At 35.0% G+C, this 20639-nt stretch overlaps 2 protein-coding genes across 7 annotated transcripts in view; one reads left to right on the top strand and one right to left on the bottom strand.

Moving 5' to 3' along the window:
- Window positions 1-20639, top strand: part of LOC116432920 (uncharacterized) — a 100110-nt gene that overhangs the window by 5063 nt on the left and 74408 nt on the right. Inside the window, exons 1-2 of one of the 5 annotated variants that reach the window (XM_076365486.1) lie at window positions 6649-6668; window positions 7809-8131. The exons of the other annotated variants lie outside the window; for them this stretch is intronic. Coding sequence (XP_076221601.1) covers window positions 7990-8131 — 142 coding nt within the window. The 5' untranslated portion in view covers window positions 6649-6668; window positions 7809-7989. Of the gene's footprint in view, window positions 1-6648; window positions 6669-7808; window positions 8132-20639 lie in introns of those variants that run through there. 5 annotated transcript variants of the gene reach the window in all.
- LOC116432910 (uncharacterized) overlaps window positions 1-20639 on the bottom strand; it is a 40502-nt gene that overhangs the window by 4968 nt on the left and 14895 nt on the right. The window contains exon 1 of one of the 2 annotated variants that reach the window (XM_031990419.2): window positions 213-494. The exons of the other annotated variant lie outside the window; for it this stretch is intronic. The gene's annotated coding sequence lies outside the window, so the exon portion shown is untranslated. Of the gene's footprint in view, window positions 1-212; window positions 495-20639 lie in introns of those variants that run through there. 2 annotated transcript variants of the gene reach the window in all.

Raw genomic sequence — 20639 nt, 5'->3', positions numbered from 1 at the left:
AAATTAAAAAAATTATGAAACTTTGTGACTAAGTAGACTAAGTCATGCCTAATGACTGTCTTGAGAACAGTAAAAGATAGCGAAAAAAGAGTTTAAACAAAGAATATATTCTCCTTTCACGTCTATAAAATTGCAAACTAAAATTTTTCAAAATTTGTTCTACGTTCTATAACTATTGTACTTTCATGTGTAGATTAATTAACTTGACCTACCTAAGATAATGTCACGCATTTCTGCATCACCCTGTACACTGGTTGCACGACCCATAAGCTTTGAGATTGAAAATGTAATTCCTTCTAATTGGCCGGTTAACGATGAAATGCGGCCACGAACAAAGTGGAGGGCAGATGTAAAAAGGATCGAATGAAATTTTAAATTGAAATTTCAAATTGGGTATGTGGATAATTGCGTCATGCTTCAGCCACATGTCGCACCAAAGGGATTCACTATATAAAGCTGAATTTAAACATTCTGAACTATTCAAAGCATGGAGTTAGTCAATTTGTTTGGAGAGTGGCACGTAAAAGGGAAAATTTAATGTCGGTTTGAATTCACTTATACGGACAATTATTTATTTTTATACGGACGGAATTGAATTTACGTTGTGCCCATGTAATGTCAGAAGTCGGGACGTTTCAGAAAATAACTGTTATATAAAAGTTTTGATTGAAACGATCATGAAGAATCGAAATAACGTTGTAACTGTTAAAGATGGAAAAGCTTTCTGGTTCGTATCGGATACGATTCTATTGATACATTTTCTATTGATTTTCTACCGATATTTTATCGATAACACATTCGTTCAACACGATACAATCGTTTCGTAATAATCTTTTATAGAGTTCACTAGTAATTACACGACGCAATCCGAATATAATTACGTTATTAATGACTTTAACATAGTATTCTATTTGCGAGTCGGAAACACAATTATTGCTAATAACACATGATTAAGAGAAGTCCGCAATTATGATTTTAATAACTGTTTTCGATTTACTTAATAATCCACGATCTACAGCAATATTCATTGCATGCAATAATTATATCCATCGTAGTTAGTTTTCATCGGTAATTATTTATTAACGTGCACGTATAAAATCATCGACGTTCGCTCGTTCATTTTACACGAGCACGACATGTTTGAAAGGTTAGACTGCCATATTAAAATTCAGTCGTCAATGGCGGCCATATTGGAAACTGCAACCGCGACAAAATGGAATGAATACGTTTGTTCGTTTCCTCCTTCGGCCAGAGGCAAATATCGCAGAGAAATCGTACAGTTTCGGTTCAACGGAAGCTAAATATTAAATCTAACAGTACATATCAATAGTTGATATAACCTGCTACATAATAATTATCCAAACCTTTCAATCTTCACGCTGAATCATTTAATCTTTAACCCTAAAACTACCGAGCAGTTACATTGACTCTTTGAAATTCCGCTATAGAAACTCCAAGAATGCATCTACTGAGACTCTAATTGATTTACAATTCAGTTTTCGTATTGCTAAATTAATGTCTTTAATAATTTCTCAGAGAAGCATCTGTTACTTTTTTAACACGTTGAACGCCGCGTGTTTCACGGAGCAAAATACGCGAAATGTAGAAAGATATAATATTGCATTATTGAATTGCGTTATTGTTATTGAACGTCTATGTTGCTGAATGTCGCCGCACTAGGTAATGTATAATATACAAATATATTCAAATAGTCACCATTTAATTGAGTAAATTATAGTAATTAGATTTGGTTGAGAATAATCGGTGACACCCATAGCATTCAACGTGTTAACTCTTTGTAGTCGAAGATTCTTTGAAATATACTAACCTTCAGCAAACGTAGCTAATTTATGTATCGATTGCTTAAATAATAAAAAAAGAGAAACTACGTACTGATCTCTTGCTGTTCAAATAATTAAATCGTTTCTATACAACTTAGTATTCCAAATATGAAAATTCCATCTCGAAACGTCGACACTCGTCCGCAAAGGGTTAATGCAAGAAAAGGATTAATAATAATTACAAAATGAATATAATGTAACATCAACTTATGTAATCGAATTACATTATTATTGCAGGTTTATCTTGTTGAATGTCACTGCATTGCTTGTAATATAGATTGCTTGTAACATAGAAAAGTGTTCAAATAATCATCGTTTAATCGAATGAATGATAGTAATTCGATTTTGTTGAGGTCAACAGTGCCCCCACGGCATTCAACGTGTTAACTCTTTGGTGTTAAGCGGGTTAAAAACTATTGAGTTTTCTTCTTTAGAATCGTGTGCCTCAAAGCGTTAACTCTTAACGCACAATCAACCGCTGCACGCGCAAACACTTAGCGATTTATTCGTTGAAAATCAGTATACCCGAGCATGGTTGAAACGGGTCTATATAAATTCCCGTGTTATCAGGACACGTATACACTTTTGCATTAGAGATAAGGCGTCGTTCGGGATCCCGCAGCCTTCGCGCCTAATACCACCAGCGATTTTCCAGTGAAACGGCAGTGCACCGGCCTGCGTGCTGTTCCTGCGACGAGAATTTATTCTGCGACTAAGCTGTTTAATTCAAAGTTTAATTCGAGGCGTTAACCTAAACCAATTTTCCATACAATGCGGGAGATAAAGCGAACGTATGCCCGACGCGAGTCGATTCGACGAAGTATTTACAGCCCTCGGAGGATTTACTTGTTCAAAGAGCCCTCCAAATCCCCGCTACGCGAGCGACAAATTGTAAAACTCGCGAGATTTCGGTGTCCTCTATCGAGATTCCTTGTTTAGGTTTAACCCTTTGCGGACGACGATTGTTAAAAGTGTACAAAACCTTTTGCAGATTCTGCTAAATTATAAATTATAGATTTTATATCATCTAGATATAAAATATACACTCAATTCTTAAATCATAGAGAATGAGAAAACTGTGTACTGATCTCTTACTGCTCCAATAGTTCAATCATCTGTTCGCAACTTGGTATTCCAAACATGGAAGTTTGACTTCAACAAAATGCCGACATTCGTCAAAGGGTTAAATATCTTTGTTTTCTAATTTCTCGGAGAATCGGTCGGATAGACAATCAATTTGTTTTCACTTGTTACTCGAGTGGCGAGCAACTGAACGCATTTGCTACGAGCAACTTGTTCCGGTTGTTGTAATGATGATTGTTAAACATTCGTTTAACCTTTAGCGATCGAGAATTTTCTATTGACTTTTTATATGAGACTGTTTCAGACTTTTAACAGTTCTTTTCAAGAAAAACTGAATTATGCATCGAATTGTTCAAGACTGAAAGAAAAAGAATCATAAATCAGTCCCTCGTTAGTTGAATAATTCATTTGCAGTTTCCGATTTTAAATATCGAAGCTCGAAGTCGCCATTACGACGGCGTTTACGGTTAATATATAAACATTATATTAACGTTCGAAATAAAACGTTTCCTTCGACATTTTTGAAGTATGCGAGAAATAGAAGTTGTTGATCTTCAGAATGTTTATATAAAAATTAAATCACGGACCTCCATGTAAAATACACTGGTATTGTCGCAAACGTGTAACATTGACAGTGAATGCGTTAACGCGTTGAACGGTTTACCATTTCATAGAGCAAACTACATACGCAACATGGGAAACTGTAATATTCAATCACTTGATTAAATTGAATTATTATTATTGCACGTTCATCTAGCTGAATGCCAGCGTATTAGGCAGCATTACTGTAATGTAGAAACGTTTCCAAATAATCATGTTTTAACATTAGAACTACTGAGCATTTAATATGATTGACATTTAATCCCTATAAAAATTGTCACAATAGATTATTTTCAGTTTTTTCGGACATTCATTATAGTATTCAAGTGAAACTATTAATTTTTTAGATCATTTCGAATATTCGATGCTTCGAAGATATTAATAATTGCGAAACAAAGAAACCAAAACCAGTCATTTTCACTGGTAATTCTAGTACTAATTGAGTAAGCTATAGTAATTCGATTTGAGGTCACCGGTGACCAGCATAGTATTCAACGTCTTAAGCGGACTCCGTCTTGACCCCTCAATGTCTAAGAAACCGAATATTGAATGAATTTCATCGTGACAAAGGTGTTTGCCTGGCAATTTAGTAAATTCAATTAGTTCTGATTCTATGGTATCGTATCGCTGAGTTTAGTCTGCCTCAATTGTTTCGTCTAAATCTATTAGAGCATGTTGACGTATATAATTGGGACGAACACAGTGCCGTCTGATTTATTGATGAATCGAATTTATATTTTCTTTACCTGGGGGCGGAGCACGTGGAACGATACAGGGGACGAATAATGGTTTTTAAGGTCTATGCATTTTTATTGGTTGGTTTACGCGGGCAATCAATACCCGCCTCCTGATTTATTGGTATTGCATGTTATATTTGCGAACGTGCATCGATATCAAGTATCGGCCCTCCTTATGAGTAATGTCGCTGTCGGCCCGGTATTTTATTTTCCCATCGAAAATGCGGTTCGATAGGTTTTTTTCAAGAATACGTGCACGATGTTTATTGAGACTTCATGTCTGAATTATAACGAATTCAATCGTTTCGTATCAACGATGTTATGTTTTCTATTATTCTATAGAAGACATACGAAATTGCACGTATCATGTACGAATGATAAGAAATAATGAATATATTGTAACAACGAATCAATGAGAATACTAATGGTTTGATTACTGTAGACTTTGTTGATGAAATTTCTTTGAAATAAACAAAAGATGAAGCTGATGAAGTTGAAGTATACGTCAGTTGCTTAAACAATAGGAAAAACAGGAACTACGTGATGATATCTTGCTGTTTGAGTAATTAAATCATTTGTAAAGAAGACAACCCAAGCTACAGAGAATTCACTACGCCACATAATTCGCCAGTCTCAACGATTCATCAATGCGTTTTGACTTGTATAAATTGTTGTTTTCACTTATTTTCGCATTTACCGTTAATCCATAGTGTTGTTAACTGGATGAAAAACTTTAAGTGAAATATTAACACGTTCCACGTGTACCACCAATTTTTGTAAGAAAATATTTTTGATGGATACATGGTCACGGATGACGGTATACGTTACAAAGCAGCGAAAACATAAAGAAACAATATGAAACTACATAAAAATGACCAGAAACTTGAATATACCTTAATATTTTATTAAAAAAATCAATACAGTTCACGAGGAAAATATAAGCGAAGTTTCCGTGGCACGGAACGTTAAACTGCACGATTATGAGTAACTTCAACTTTTCTAGGTTAGTTAAAATATATCCCACCATGCGGAAAAATTTGAGCAAAGGGTGGGTTTCCTAACCCACCTAACCTCAAAGGGTCAATTAAATTCCAATGTATGCATAATTAAGCAAATTACAATGAAGATTTCTATAAATTTAATTTCGTTATAATCTAAGAACAAGGAAAGTGAATAGATGTACTGCAGGTGTTCGAGGAATTCTTCATTGTCATCGGGCCGCTGTGAAACGGGTTATTAATGAGCGAAGTGTGTATACCTACTATATCATTTTTAGACAGTCCGCATTTTTCCAGGGATCCGTAATGATGATATATTGTCGGAGTATTAAACTTTAGCCTGGTATCGTCTTCTTCGTTCCGTTTCACCGCTTCTGTTAATAGTTTATGACATCGGAACCACTTGTATGTGTGGTGTCTGTCGAAATATGTTCGAGTTCGAGTAGATAATATTATTTTCAGTTATTCCGGGATTTACTCGGTTCTTCGTTTATTGTAGGTTAGCCAGTCGTTTTTATAACTTCTGAATATGCTGTATAATAATTTCAGACGTGGTTAAGTTGGTTTTCTTACGTTTCTGATTTTTCTAAATTTTATTTCTAATGAAATATATAATATTTTTTTCAGTTATTCAAGGATTTACTTCTTTCTTCGTTTTTCCTATGTCAGAAAGCTTTGTTTATAGCTTCTTAATGTGCTGTATAATAATCTCAGACGCGATTATGTCGATTTTCTTATACTTTCTGATTTTTCTTAATTTTAATGGTGTAGATAATATTATCCTCAGTTATTCCAGGATTTACTTGTTTCGTCGTTTTTTGTAGATCAGGCAGCCCTTCTTTTTATAGCTTCTGAATATTCTATATAACAATTTCAGACGCGGTTAAGTCGATTTTTTGATACCTTCCCATTTTTATAAATTTTAATGTAACAAATAGTATTCTTTTTAGTTATTGAAGGATTTACTCGTTTCTTCGCCAGAAAGCCCTCTTTATAGTTTACGAATACACTGTATAATAACTTCAGAAGCCATTGCATTAATACTGGATTCGCATTATTCTACAGTTTATTCCATCGCTCCTAGAAGACTACATGTTTGCCCATAAAAAAATTAGAACTTCAAGAGCAGAAAATTACAACGTGTATTCGCATCACTGCACCAATCAAAATCGACTGAAATTCTTACGAAATAATCGTCAAATTGACGTTCATTTTCTCAATTTTTCTTTTCCGAATGAATCCGTATTGGCTGCTGAGCGACTGGTTTCTCGTCGCCGCGCAGTTTCCTAGAGGTGTAAACAGTCTTGGGGAATTTGACCTTACGCATTCATTGAGCTACTGCCGTCGGTAATCGATACCTAGAGACGCTATTAGTTTTTACTCGAATGTCGAATCGACGCGACGTGTTGGTGAGTGGTGTTGTTTCATGTGTTTCGTCTCAGTGCCATTTATTTCCTCGTCGATCTCCTAATTAGCACGCTGAATGCCGAGCGGTTTCACGCAGCAAAAGACAGAAAATGGAAAAGAATATAATATCAAAGTTGTTGACTGAACTGTGTTATCATTGTTGTACGGTTATCTCGTTAAACATTACTGCTTTAGGTTGCATTGTTTTTAATATGAACACGTTTTAAAATAATCATCGTTTCATTGAATGAATTATAGTAATTCCATTTGGTTCGGGGTGGCCAAAGCTTGTCGAGATGTTTTTCAAATAGATTATATTATTATGTTATTTTCAATATTATTAGTAAGAATCGTTTACTGCTCTATACAAACTATTTTTTCAAATGCAAGAAGTAAATACGGTTAACTATTTTTTCAAATGCAAGAATTAAATGCAGTTAATTATTTTGTCAAATGCAAGAACTAAATACAAACTAACTACTTTCTCAATTCAAAGAAAATATAATAATAACATAGAATTCTCGAGGAACAAAAGAAACTCGGAGTGCGAAGGGTTACCACTTAGTCAACCGAATAGAGATCTTGCATCTTCCCGTTAGCAATGCATTGCTATTTATTTCATTCATTTTTAATCTTTTTAATCATAAGAATCTCTGCAATTCAGTAATTCTGATTATAGTATATTTGAACACAAGTTTTAACAAGATACATTGAATTAATTCGATTGAAGCGAACGAAACTTACAATTATAGTGTTCTTTAAGCAGTTTCCTAAGAAACATCAATATCTATTACATTTTCCATGTATTCCCTACATTCTCATCACTATTAAAAATCATAAAACTATTAATTCTATTAGTGCTCCCACTTAATTGCAACGTAACCGCGTTCACTTGAAAATACAGTTCAAAATTCAGATTTCTTCTTTCCTTTCTAATAATACAGATTCCAGAGGTCGTAACACTTTCTTATAACAATGAAGTTAATTTTCATAATTAGATGAAATTTAATTTCGTTTTTTTTTGAGAAATATTTCACGGTTGTATCGTCGACTTGATACTTCCCGCAGATAATTCTTAGGAAACAGTATTTTCTTTGGAAGCGTCCTGTAGGATCTTGCACGCCGCGAATCTTTTCTTTCAGGAAACTTTACGAGCGGCCGTTACGCGGACAGTAAATACTTGCAGGGTTTGCCGAATAAAAGTTTTTATTTTTCGGCTGGCTCGTTCCGTTTCAGGTGCACGTGAACGCAGAGACATTGTTTATCGCGGGCGGTAAATTATTTTCTAGGGCGGCGGCGTTCCCTTTCATTTTTCAGCTCGCGATGGCAGTGTCAGTGTTCTCCGCCGACTGCGATCTTAGTTCGCCGCGGAGGATTTTATTTTTCTTTTCGGTTTTATATTTCCTGAACTCAGTTCGCCGCGGTAGTAAAGTCACTGCGGAGAATTGCTTGCGGAACGAAGGCTGTAAGTACATTCGATATATTTTTTACTGCTTCGTCTAGCGAAGAATCCTAGTTTTACGAATCCAGGGTGACCTCGCCTTACTTATGCAACGTTGTGCGAATTACTCTGATGGATCGAGATAAAATTGAAATTGATTGATCGGGGAGGATTCTAATTTGTGATAAGTGGAGATCAATCGGGTCAAATTGGAATTGATAACACGTTATTTGAAATTTGGGACGATTGATAATACCGATATCGATTTATGTCGGTTACAACAGATTGAAATTTATAATAAATTTAGATTAACTGATATCAATTGAAGCGAATTGAAATTTATAATAAATTCAGATGAATTGATATCAGTTGAAGCAAATTGAAATTTATAATAAATTCAGATGAATCGATATCAGTTATAACAAATTGAAATGTATAATACATTCAGGTCGATCGATATCGATCGAAACAAACAGAAATCTATAATAACTTAGAATTGAGAAACAAATTGAAATTTATAATAAATTCAGATCAATCGATACGAATTCTATAATAAACTCAAGTAACCTCGATTCAACGTAAAATTCACGAAATTAATTTCGAAATTATTCTCCACGATACATCGCGGGAGGCAAATTCAATTAGTATACAAGACCCACTAAACTGACTGAATTAGCTGCAGCACGCAATCTCGCTTCAAAACCGCCTTATTCATTAAGAACAATTTTCTCCGGCTTTCAGGAACGTTTATCGGCTCTCTTTCAACATTCGCCGCTTTCCGTAGCCAGGTGTAAACTTCATAAGTTCAAGAAGCCTCTGTTTGTATCCTCTATTTCTTGAATCCTCGTCGATGGAGCGTTTGAATTGCTCATTTTAAACCTTTCCCCTGCGTTATTGTGTCAGACTCGTGGATGAAGACTTCAGATAGAATACAGGAAACATAAATATGTTAATTTATGTTATGAAATAATTAAATAATGTCAATTTGTTTGAATGGAAATTATATGTTATTCCTCTTTTATCAATGGTTATAGCGTAGAGCAGACGTTGCCTTAAAATAAAACTGGAAGTTTGTTGTTTTGAATAGATTATTGATAACAAAGTAGTTAAATGGTTTACAGTTCAGAAAGAACTCGTAAGGCAAGGGGTTGAAAGTGGTTTAACACTAGAACTACCGTGAATTTATCAGGGTTGATATGTAATGCTAATGATTGTAACAATACATTTTTCTTGGATTCCTTCAGATATTTATTATACTTTATTCAGATATATATTATATTTATATTCAAGTGAAACTATTTATTTAAAAAATCATTTCAGATATTGAATGCTTTGGAAATATTAATAATTGCAAAATAAAAGGACTAAAACCGGTCATTTTAACCATATAAATGGTACACGTGGGATGGAACGCGTTAAACGGTTTGTGATGCGGTTGCTGTTAATCGAATTTGCTGCTGTTTTTCGATAACTTGATCGACGCAATCGACGACGGACAAACAGAGTGTCTAAGGTGTCTTGATCGCCCGCGGCGGACACAATGGTCCGTCATCGAATGCTTGTCTTTGAACGATCGGACGCAACAAGTTAGCGTCGGCCTCGCGCTCGTCGTCCGTCGACGTTTGTTCACGCGTTCAGCTACTCTTTTGTTCGTCACAATTACGCGCCAGGGGTTGGGGGTTGATGCAGGGCAGTGATGCGCAACTTTTTGTGTAAAATTTGCATGCAACGTCGCATGTTGTCAATCGTAACGTGGAGCCAAAAAGAGACCTATTAGTTGTAGTTTGAACTGGAATTTATGGTATTTTATATAAATCTTTGAATATAATACAAATATATTATTGTTATATATTCTATATTATGTATTATATATTATATATATATTATTTTATATTATATTTATTGGTATAAATATTTATCCTAATTGTGAGGATGGAAAAGAAGTATTCTTCACAAACTGTTCACCTCAAAATGAACAATTTAGATTTCTGTCCTACGCCCCCTAGTTTCAGAAATATTGTAAAAAATCTACTTTGAACCCTTCACTTTGACATGTGTTCTCAGCCCTTCGAAGTGGGCGTTGGCGAATAAGAAAAAATACGTGCGAAATATTTTCTTGAGCACTAATGTCTCACATAAGTTTCCCTTGTGAGATTTAGATAAAACATTAAAGTAACAATATTAACATCTTTCGGTCCAGTGAATTTCTCGCTTACTTACGCATTACTGTAGTAGCCATCTAATTTATTTACGTCAAGTATTTTTAACTTACTTCTCGCTATATAGTTAAAAAATATTACCACGTTAAACACTTAATTTTAAGAAATCTCCTAAAATTCCATTAACTCCCAACTCTGGTTTATCTATAAATTTGTACATATCAAACCTATTCAAGAAATCCAAAATATCTCGTCATCCTACTGCTCTATGTTAAGATTACTAGAGACACAAACATTTTAAATACATCAAAGAAACCGAGTAGAACAATTTAAATACATCAAAAAAACCGAGTAGAACATATTAAATACATCAAAGAAACCGAGTAGAATATTTTCAAGTTTCCGTCAACGAATACATCGTGTCAGACTCGTGCGAAAGATTTCAAATAGAATTCAACATAAATATTCAATTGCCTCGTCAGCCTATTTAAAATTGTACACTCCTTTCAATTCAAAGGTTACACCCAGGGTTCAATAGGCTGCAAAGGGTCCGTATGCCGCAAGAATTCGAAAACGATCGTGCGATGAAACGGTGAGCCATCGCTGAAAAGGGAGGACACGTGTCGCGGAGCCGCGAAGCCTTTTGTTCCTTCCGGCGTGATTCCGCGACACCTATTATGGTCGAAAGGAATAGTCGATATTGTTGCCGGTAGCGCGTCCCACAGGCCACCGACAGCGCTCGATGTCGTCGCTTGACATCTGTTTCGGACGAATGGAAATCGATAACGAACGCATTTAACGGTACACAACTCGGCTCCACAGAACGTAAGGCGAATTCTCTAGCCCTTGTCCCACGCTCGTCTCTCTTTTGCTCATTGTTTCTCTGCCGTCTAGTTGCGGTATAATTGTGCCGGCTTAAAACGACCAGCGGAATTGGAGCGGTTTCGGGGATGGCATTGAACGCATTCTGTCCCCGTTCGCCTTTGATTTCCGGAATTTTCATCGCATACTTCGCCCTCGCCCGCGGCGATCATAATTCAACGCGGAAGATGCGGCCGGTGCCTCGTAACGAGGGGGATGCATGGCGGCCGGCTTCAACACTTGCTTGAGCAGCTTGAACGTCGGAGAATTTTCGTAGGATACACTGGAAATAGTGGCATTAGGCAGTTTTTTGGGGATGCATTGCAAGTATTGGAATTGGACGATTTTGTAGGGAAGATTAAAGTATTGGAATTGGGCTGTTTTTGTGGGATACATTAGAAGTATTGGAATTGGACAATTTTTGTAGGGTACATTGAAAGTATTGATGTTGGGCAATTTTTGTAGGGTACATTGAAAGTATTGAAGTTGGGCAATTTTTGTAGGATACGTTAAAAGTTTTGAAATTGCACCATTTTCGTAGAATACACTGAAATTATTGAAATTGGAGAATTTCATTCCTCTTTAATTAGACCATTGCACAATTTCTACGTGATTTTTCGTTTTGTTAGTGTATGTTGATAGTACTAGTGACACTAAGAAGTATTATGACATAACGATGCCATATTTATCGTTAACAATGATTCATTAATAGTACGTATCATATCACCACGAAGTAACGTTGAAGATAGAATTAGAAAAAGTAATAGTAATAGAAACAATCACAATACTGATAATAATAGCAGTAGCAATAATAACAATAGCAAGAGTAATCATTACAAATACACAGCCTGCTCAATGGTATAAAATATAACAATACAATTCATTCATTTCTTACTTTTGAACGTGCAAAATGTGTTATTTTAGAAAAAACCTATTGAAGATAGGTACTACGACATATTTCCAATTTCTTTATAAAATAAGCCACGATACATCTCAAGGGAAATATTGTTTCGCTAAGTAAGTTTCGAATTTTACTGGTCGTAACGTCATAAGATAAGAAATATCGTTATTACACGTGATCTACTCTTATTTTTCCGATACAGTATGCTAGGGAATACTCGTATTTCTGCTTAGTAGGCAGCTCGCTGTTTAAATATATCGATTCCCAGTTTCACGCGACTGCTGCAGGTCATTTCAATAAATGTAAATTTCCGCTCGAATTCAGGTTCGATCGGCCCTTCCAGTGGAACCGAAATAACCGTGTTTGACATTTAATTTGTTGAAGCACGACGAAACAGAATTGCTCGCGGTGCGAAAAGATCACCGATTTTGTTTCGCGACCCACACGGTAAACGGCCCGGTCAAACAAAATCGTGCTTGACCGGTTCGGACATGTAATATCGCGATATTTACGGACACGTAATTACTTCGTCGGCGGGCACGATCAGCGACGACGTAACACGTGCACCCGCGAAAGTAGTATCTATTTAATTATACCGAATTGTTTGAATATCGCGTTAAGCCAGGCATAACCGCGGTTGCCCACACTGTGGCGACATTCCAATTAATCTTCCAGTGTAACAAACTGCACAATGGAATTAACTATCTCGTCACCGTTATCTAATACCGTTGTCGTGAAACTCTGGAACTGTTTCTTCGGGATATTAATAATTCATACCGATTAATCATATTACTTTTAATTTCGTTATTAGCGACTCGTATTTCCTAGTGATAATTAATGTCGGTTTTGTATTATGTTTATTTGAGAGTTTTTATGATGACTCTAAAGAATGCATTAGAGAATGCAAGGTTAAAAATGGGAATTATTTGATTCATTTATTTTCATTGATCTGTTAATGAAAAGACCTGGTGATAGAATTATTTAAATTTCAACGCTTTTCATTATTTTTCTTAAGTTAAAGCATGTTTAACTCTTATTATTGAAGATCAAACAAATTGTTATAAATGTGAATTATCTTATTGTACAGTATATAAATAGAATTTCAATACTTTTCATTATTTTTCTTAAGTTAAAGCACGATTAACTGTTATTATTGGAGATCAAACAAATTATTATAAATATGAATTATCCTTTTGTACAGTATATAAGTGGAAAATGGATGATGATATAGCAGCTCGCCCCCAAAGAATCCACGAAATGGGGCTGTTTCGTAGAGACTGTTATTCAATACGTCGCTCGACACGTTATTCGATATCTTTTATACGTTACTCGATACGTTATTCGCTCAAAAAGCAGCTCGTTACTGTAGAAATCCGCCATTTTAGAAAGTAGAACGTACTGCTGTTACGTGCGGGGTTATTTTGACGTACAGTAGAACTACCATTATACGTTCGCTCCCAAAGGGAAATTGTGCACAAAATTTCAACGTTACATTTTACATAAACTGTGTCAGGTAGCAAGTAATTCAACTGGAAGGCGAATAATCCTATACGAGAAACTACGAATCAAATATACAAGGAAATTTTGTTCGTTTAATACCTTCTCCCAAAGCATCACCAACCATTTGTATTTTCCTTTAAAATCCAATCGAAAATATCCGAGACCATCATCATGAAACAAGATGAAATATTTTTCAACTGGAAATAAAATATTCTTTCGTGATATTTATACAACATTCTCTTCGAATAATTGAGTCACTTAAAATTAATGTTTTTAATACAGCAGTTTTTACAGTTTTTGGCTTTTAATTTTATCAGAAACAATAGAATACACTTTGTAATAATAGAACATTATTTATTCGTGAAAATTAATAAAAATCAGAGAATACCGAAAAATCGACTTAACCGCATTGGCTTCTAACTCGATTATTAATCTATGATTGAGAAACTTGCGAAGTTAAAGGAAAAGAGAAAATAGTACAACAGAAAGGAAGTAATGGATATTACATAATTAACTCGAACGAGACGACGTCATTGCAAGTCGATTTACTCGAACGCCTGGAAAATCGATATTACCCACCCACTCGTTTCTGTAAATTTTAATGAAATAATATTCTATTGTTGTAGAGCATACCTTTCGGAAAAATACTTGATATACTTTTCTGGCTAAATTAAAAACTAATGTATTAAAAATTCAGTTTCTCGATTTTTCTTTTCTCTACTTAACCGCATTGGTTTCTGAGCAACTCAATTATTAATCGATGATTAGAAAGCTTATGAAGTCAAAGGAGAAGGGAAAATAATACAACAGAAAGGAAACAAGGGACATTACACAATTACCTCGAACGAGACGTAATTGCAAATCGATTCACTCGAAAGTCTAGAAAATTAGAAACTTCGTCCAGGTCAGAAAGTCCTTCTTTTTATACATAAAGTAATTATACAACATATTCAGAAGCAAACACATGAATTTCCTCAACTTTCTTTTCTCCGCTTAACCGCACTGTCTTCTAAGCGACTCAATTATTCTTCCACGACCCAGAAGCTTCCAAAATCAAAGGAAAAGAGAAACCAATACAACAGAAAGAAAACAACGGACGTTATACAGTTAACTCAAACGAGAAGACGTCATTGCAAATCGATATTACCCACTCAGTCGTTTCTGTAAATTTCAATGGAATAAATAACATCCTTTTTATTCATTAAATAAATTACTCGTTTCTTCGTTCTTTCTAGATCAGAAAGCCTTCCTTCTTATACATAAAATAATTATACAACATATTCAGAAGCACACATGAATTTCCTCAATGTTTCTTTCCCACACCTAAGCGCATTGTTTTCTTCTCAATTATTAATCCACGACCCAGAAGCTCCCAAACTCAAAGAAAAAGAGAAAACAACGGACATTACACAATTAACTCGAACGAGGCGACATCATTGCAAATCGATTCCCTTGTACGCTTGGAAACTCGATATTATACCACCCATCGACAAGATATAATCGTTTAAATGAATAAATACGGCTGCAGCTGCGGCCAGTTCAAAGCTGGCATTCGTTCGTTGTCGGAGGAGGGTTAATATTCGACTTGGCTGGGACGATACAGGGGATGAGCGTTATCTCCTAACGGTTTAAGTCGTGGAAAACTTTGAGAAGCGACTTTCGGCTTCCGTTGTTTCCTTCGCCGGGACGCTCTTCGAATCGTGGAAACTAACTTTTCGTCTTTTTCCGTCACGTGCCGGGACTACAGCGGTTGGCAAGAATACCGAGGATATCACGGGCAACGCTTGTATCGCCGTCACTTCCACCCCCGAACCTCGCGGTATTTCGGCTATACGCCAATTAAAAGTTTTCCCGATACTAACGCGTACCGGGTGATTCACAGGAAAAGTTCACGCGATCCGTGTAATTATGACACGCGAAGTTTTTTAACGCGCACTCGGAGAACGCAAGTGATTTTAGAAGATCCTTTGTAAGGAAATTGTTTGAGAGTGATATAACTCTTTGCACTTGAGAATTAGTTCGATAGATATATTCTTTGCTTTTTCTAATAAAATATCAATGGTAGGTTTTTGTAATTGGTATTGACATAGATAATACAGGAATTGAGGGATAGAATTATTCTATTTGGATGTTTGATGGATAATTACGGTAATATTAATTTTTCAAATTTAGTCGTATATTCTGAATTGACCTTTCGATCTTCTGAATAATCATTATAAAATTAACTATAGGAAATGTCCAAAATTCAATCGAAGAAAACTGATTAAACTGAGAAAATAGTTTTCAGCTAAAATTTCAAGAGGTGTCAAAAAGCAGCTTCTGAAATTTTAACTGAAAATTATTTTCCACATTTAGCCCTACATTCTGAATTGATTTTTCGACCTTTCCAATAACCATTACAAAATTCACTATAGAAAATGTCTAAAGTTAAATTGAGAAAAACTGATTAAACTGAGAAAATAATTTTAAGCTAAAATTTTAACTGAAAATTATTTTCCACATTTACTTCTATATTTTGAATTTACTTCCATTTTTACAATAATGAATACAAAATTAACTATATGAAAAGCCCAACATTCAATCGAGGAAAACCGACTAAACTTTAGTAGAAATATTAATACCATAATAAAAATCCTTGCAGCTCGTGCCACCCGTTATACCAGTCAGCACGACGCGCAATAACTTAGCGCATATAGGGCGAAAACGTGTCGCGAAGATCTTCACATCCTGCTTTACTAGAAATATTTATTGCATCACGCGGGTCCGCTTATTGTTTGCGTTGAACGTTTGCTTTCACTCGATTCCTAAAACGGTTAATGTGCGATTTACTTTGGCCCAGATACGAGGACCCTCATCTTCTGCGTAACCGACCGGCTTCATTGATCCGCCATTTTTAATTAAACAGTATCATCGCTTTTATTTCAATAAATAATGAGATTCATTAATCATCAATCTTCTGGCGGCTCGATTCATCGGTTTCCTTTCTATATTCAACTTGATTTATTGATTTTTCTTGTATAATTAATTGTTTTTATTATACCTGGTACGTACCTTCCCGCTCTGAATAGAAAATGTCACCGAACGAATTCAACGAAATTCTCGCAGAATGGAAATCAATTTTAATCCTTTGTGGAGAAATGTCGACATTTCGGCGTGATGAACTGTCTGTGTTTGGAAGACTACATCGCGAACGAATGATTTAATTAGTCTAACAGCAAGAGATTAGCGTGTACTTGCCTTTTTTCTATTAATTAACGAATCGATATATAATTTAGCTTGATCTGCTGATGGTTTTGTATGTTTCAACGAATCTTCGTCCGCAAAGAGTTAATATTCCTTTTTTCTCGGTGAACATTGTTTAGTATTGTTCGTTCATTTAATCTGTTGTGCTGGAAATAGTTGGCAGGCTTGTTGAAATTATTTTTGTTCTAAAATTGCTGGTGATATCATACACATCGATAGTCTTATAGAATTGCACATATTAGATTGTTTGGAAATGTATCACTCTATTAAAAAGGATTAATAAACAATATTAGTATACATATCTGCGTAAAATAGGTAAAAATACAATTTTTTCAAACATTTCGAAACCTTTGAATTCATTTCCAACACAAGAGGTTAATTTCTGTTTTCGTTAATTTATATTTAACACTAGAACTACCGTACCAAACGAAATGACTGATTTCGAATAAATTTGTTTCGTAATTTTCGATATCTTAAAAGTATCGACTATTCTAAATGATCTTGAGAATAAATAGTTTCACTTGATTACTATAATGAATGTCTGAGGAAACGAAGAATAATCTATTGTTACAATTTTTATAGTAATTACATTATTAATCGGATTAAATCCTCCATAGTTCTAACGTTAATTAACAGTCAAAATGGCTGATTTCGATTCTTCTACTTCGCAATTATTATCTTAAAAGCCTCGAATATTCGAAATGATTTTCAAAATAAATAGTTTCACCTGAATACTTGAATCACTTGAATAATTGTTACAACTTTTATAGAAATTACATATTAATCGTATTAAGTGCTCAGTAGTTCTAGTGTTAAAATTACAAAGTTTCCCCGGGAACCCAGTTCTCGTCACTGTTTCCCAAATAATTTGTTGATTCGAACAATTCTTTGGATCTCGTTGCGTGTAACTATGTTCGCAAAATGTCTTTTTAATTACCCGTACGCTGTAAATCCTGTAAATACCAGCTGTTCCCGCGATAGCTCTTGTTAAATGGTTTTCTGTAATGATGGCGCTTTTTACCTAGCACGAATTGATTACACTCGCCCTAATTACATACATTAATTAATTCGATGCAGTTTCACGATCGATATACGAGACACTGCATTCTAAAACAGTCCATTGATGCTGCCCTTGCATTGACCGGCGGTACACGTTAAATCCTTCGCACATATGTTCCCGAAAATTTACGTTTCCATTAACCAGTTTACGAGAAGATTAAAACTTTGAATAATTATAGGTAAATGAAATATTTTTAGTAATTAAACAGCGGATCTTCATGCATGTTCAATAGTTTGAGAATATAATTAGGAGAATAGAGTTACGATAGAAAATCGTTTAATCTGTTAAATGAGTATTATAAAAGAACACTGAAATTAGGATATGTGATATATTATTTTATATTGTTTGTATTTCGCGCAATTTGACAACTTCAAATTCCACATGAATGTATAAAAATCTATGGGTCTACTCGTAACATGAGTAGAGAATAATAGTGGTCTAAACACTATTGCTAAGATCTTAAAAAGAAAGTTTTCATTCTTGAATTAACTGAGCGTTGATGAATTAAATTAAATGAATACTAGTACTATTAGTATTATTAATATCAATAATTGTAATAGTATGTAATCAATCTGAGGACATTTTACGAGAACTCCTTTTCCCCAAAAAATCAAGAACAGGAGTTACTATTAATCACACTCACAAATATTATCCACATAATAACTGTAACATTAGTATCTAATTAATCTAACAATACTTCAGAAAAAACTCCCTTTCCTCGAAAACTCAAAAATAGGAGTTACGTTACTATTATTAAAACCCACAAACATTATCCACATGAGTTCGTAATAACTGCAAAATTACTATTCAATCAATCTAAAAACTTCACAAAAATTTCCCTCGAAAGCCAAAATAGTACAGTTACCCTACTATTATTCAAACCTACAAACATTATCCACAAGAATTCATAATAACTGCAACATTACTATCCAATCAATCTAAAAACTTCACAAAAATTTCCCTCGAAAGCCAAAATAGTACAGTTACCTCACTATTATTCAAACTCAAAAACATTATCCACAAGAACTCACAATAACTGCAACATTACTATCCAATCAATCTAAAAACATTTCACAAGAGTTTCCCTCGAAAGCCGAAGAATTCCAGTTACCTCACTATTATTCAACCCTACAAATATAATCCACAAGATATCACAATCGATTCGATTGTCCTTTCCCCTCGCCACACGCGCGCGACGTGTACACACGAAGGACCACGACCGAAAGGATTTTTTGAAAAATCACCCGCATTAGCGTTAGCCACGCCCTTTTGGCCTCTGCCGCGTTCTCTTACGATCAGCGAGGGAATCTCGTCCGGAAGTTTTATTCTCCGCGGCCGAGCCAAAAACCATTGAACTAGATTTCTGGGGGAGATCCCCGCAACGAGGACATTTTGAGAGCAATTAAGCGGCTGGGGATATATAGATCCGTGCTTTTACGATCAACGGAAATTGTGAACGGAGGCGTTGTTCCTGGCCATCTCTCGCATTCGTCGGATCCGAGTTCAGTTTCGGCTTGTTTTGCCAGTTGCCCGTGATGCGCGAGGCGTCGAGAACTTCACGCTTCGAGGATACGAGCTAATTCGCTGCACTCGCGACGCTTCTGTTTTCGTCTGCCACTTGAAAATTCGAAACGAAGAAACACCTGCGAGATTTAACACTTAGCCAACCGAATCCGGAGATCTCCCATTTTTCACTTAGCAACGCCTTAGCAATAGCCTTTTATTCTGTTTGTCTTTTCTTTTGTTGTTTAGTAAATCTTGAAGTGGGATTATTTGCAATTCATCAAGTATGGCTCTTGCTTTTATAAAACACAGCTTCTAACCGAATTAAGTGAATGAGTTCAATTGAGGATTGAGTACTCGAACTGATTTTTGAAAATTTCTTCGTGAGAGCCACCAGTGCGTAGTTATTAATTGACTTATATATTAATTTAGGCATTATTAAATCAGTTTCTGCAATAATTTCTCAAACAAGTATCTGTGCCTCTTCAATAATTCTAAACGAAGACATCGAGAATGGGTCATTTTTACCCATCTGGTAGTTCTAGTGGTATCATTGAACCTACAATCGGTCAAACGACTTTTCAAATTTCAAATTTGATTAAGAATTCTGTTTTCTTTTGTTCATTTAACTTTATATTAGTTTTTATATTGTCAAATCGACTAGTTTATTAGTCTTCGTCTTTCCTTTTATTTCTATATTCACTAAGAAAAATTGTTCGTTCAATTTGTTAACCTTTACTATTTTATAGTATTGTTCCTGGATCGATTACAATAGGAACAGATGTATATAAAACACCGGTACATTTAGTATTAAGAATAATTTATGCAATATTAAGAATTGCATGTTCGGGTCTCACCGTTTGAATTCATGGTATTTACTGTGGGATTCGATGCTGGTACACGAGCTTATTTTACTAACGCTGATTGCCACGTTACCCGAATTCGAAGGACGCCATTTTGTACACAACCTTAAATATTCATTTCCTTCGCGTCGTATCGAACGAACCGAATTTCGAGTATACGAAACACGGAGAATAATAGAACAATGTTATGAAGAATCTTGACTTTTTACTTCCTGCTTTATTAAGAAACCTGTCTCGATTATGAGTTTCAATACTAGATTTAACAATCGATTTCCTTTCATTCTTCTGCAGATATTAGTAACGTGTATTTACTAAAATTTGTATTTCCTTATATGTGCTATTAATGGAAATTAAATATGTTTTATTTAAAAAAACATAGGAATACTTAATTGAATAAAATACAAATAAATAGAAATGATATGGCTCGCAGTGTACAGGTCTT

This window comes from Nomia melanderi, chromosome 3 (assembly GCF_051020985.1).
Source record: "Nomia melanderi isolate GNS246 chromosome 3, iyNomMela1, whole genome shotgun sequence".
Classification (NCBI taxonomy): Eukaryota; Metazoa; Arthropoda; class Insecta; order Hymenoptera; family Halictidae; genus Nomia; species Nomia melanderi.
This window is presented reverse-complemented; position numbering and strand designations above follow the sequence as displayed.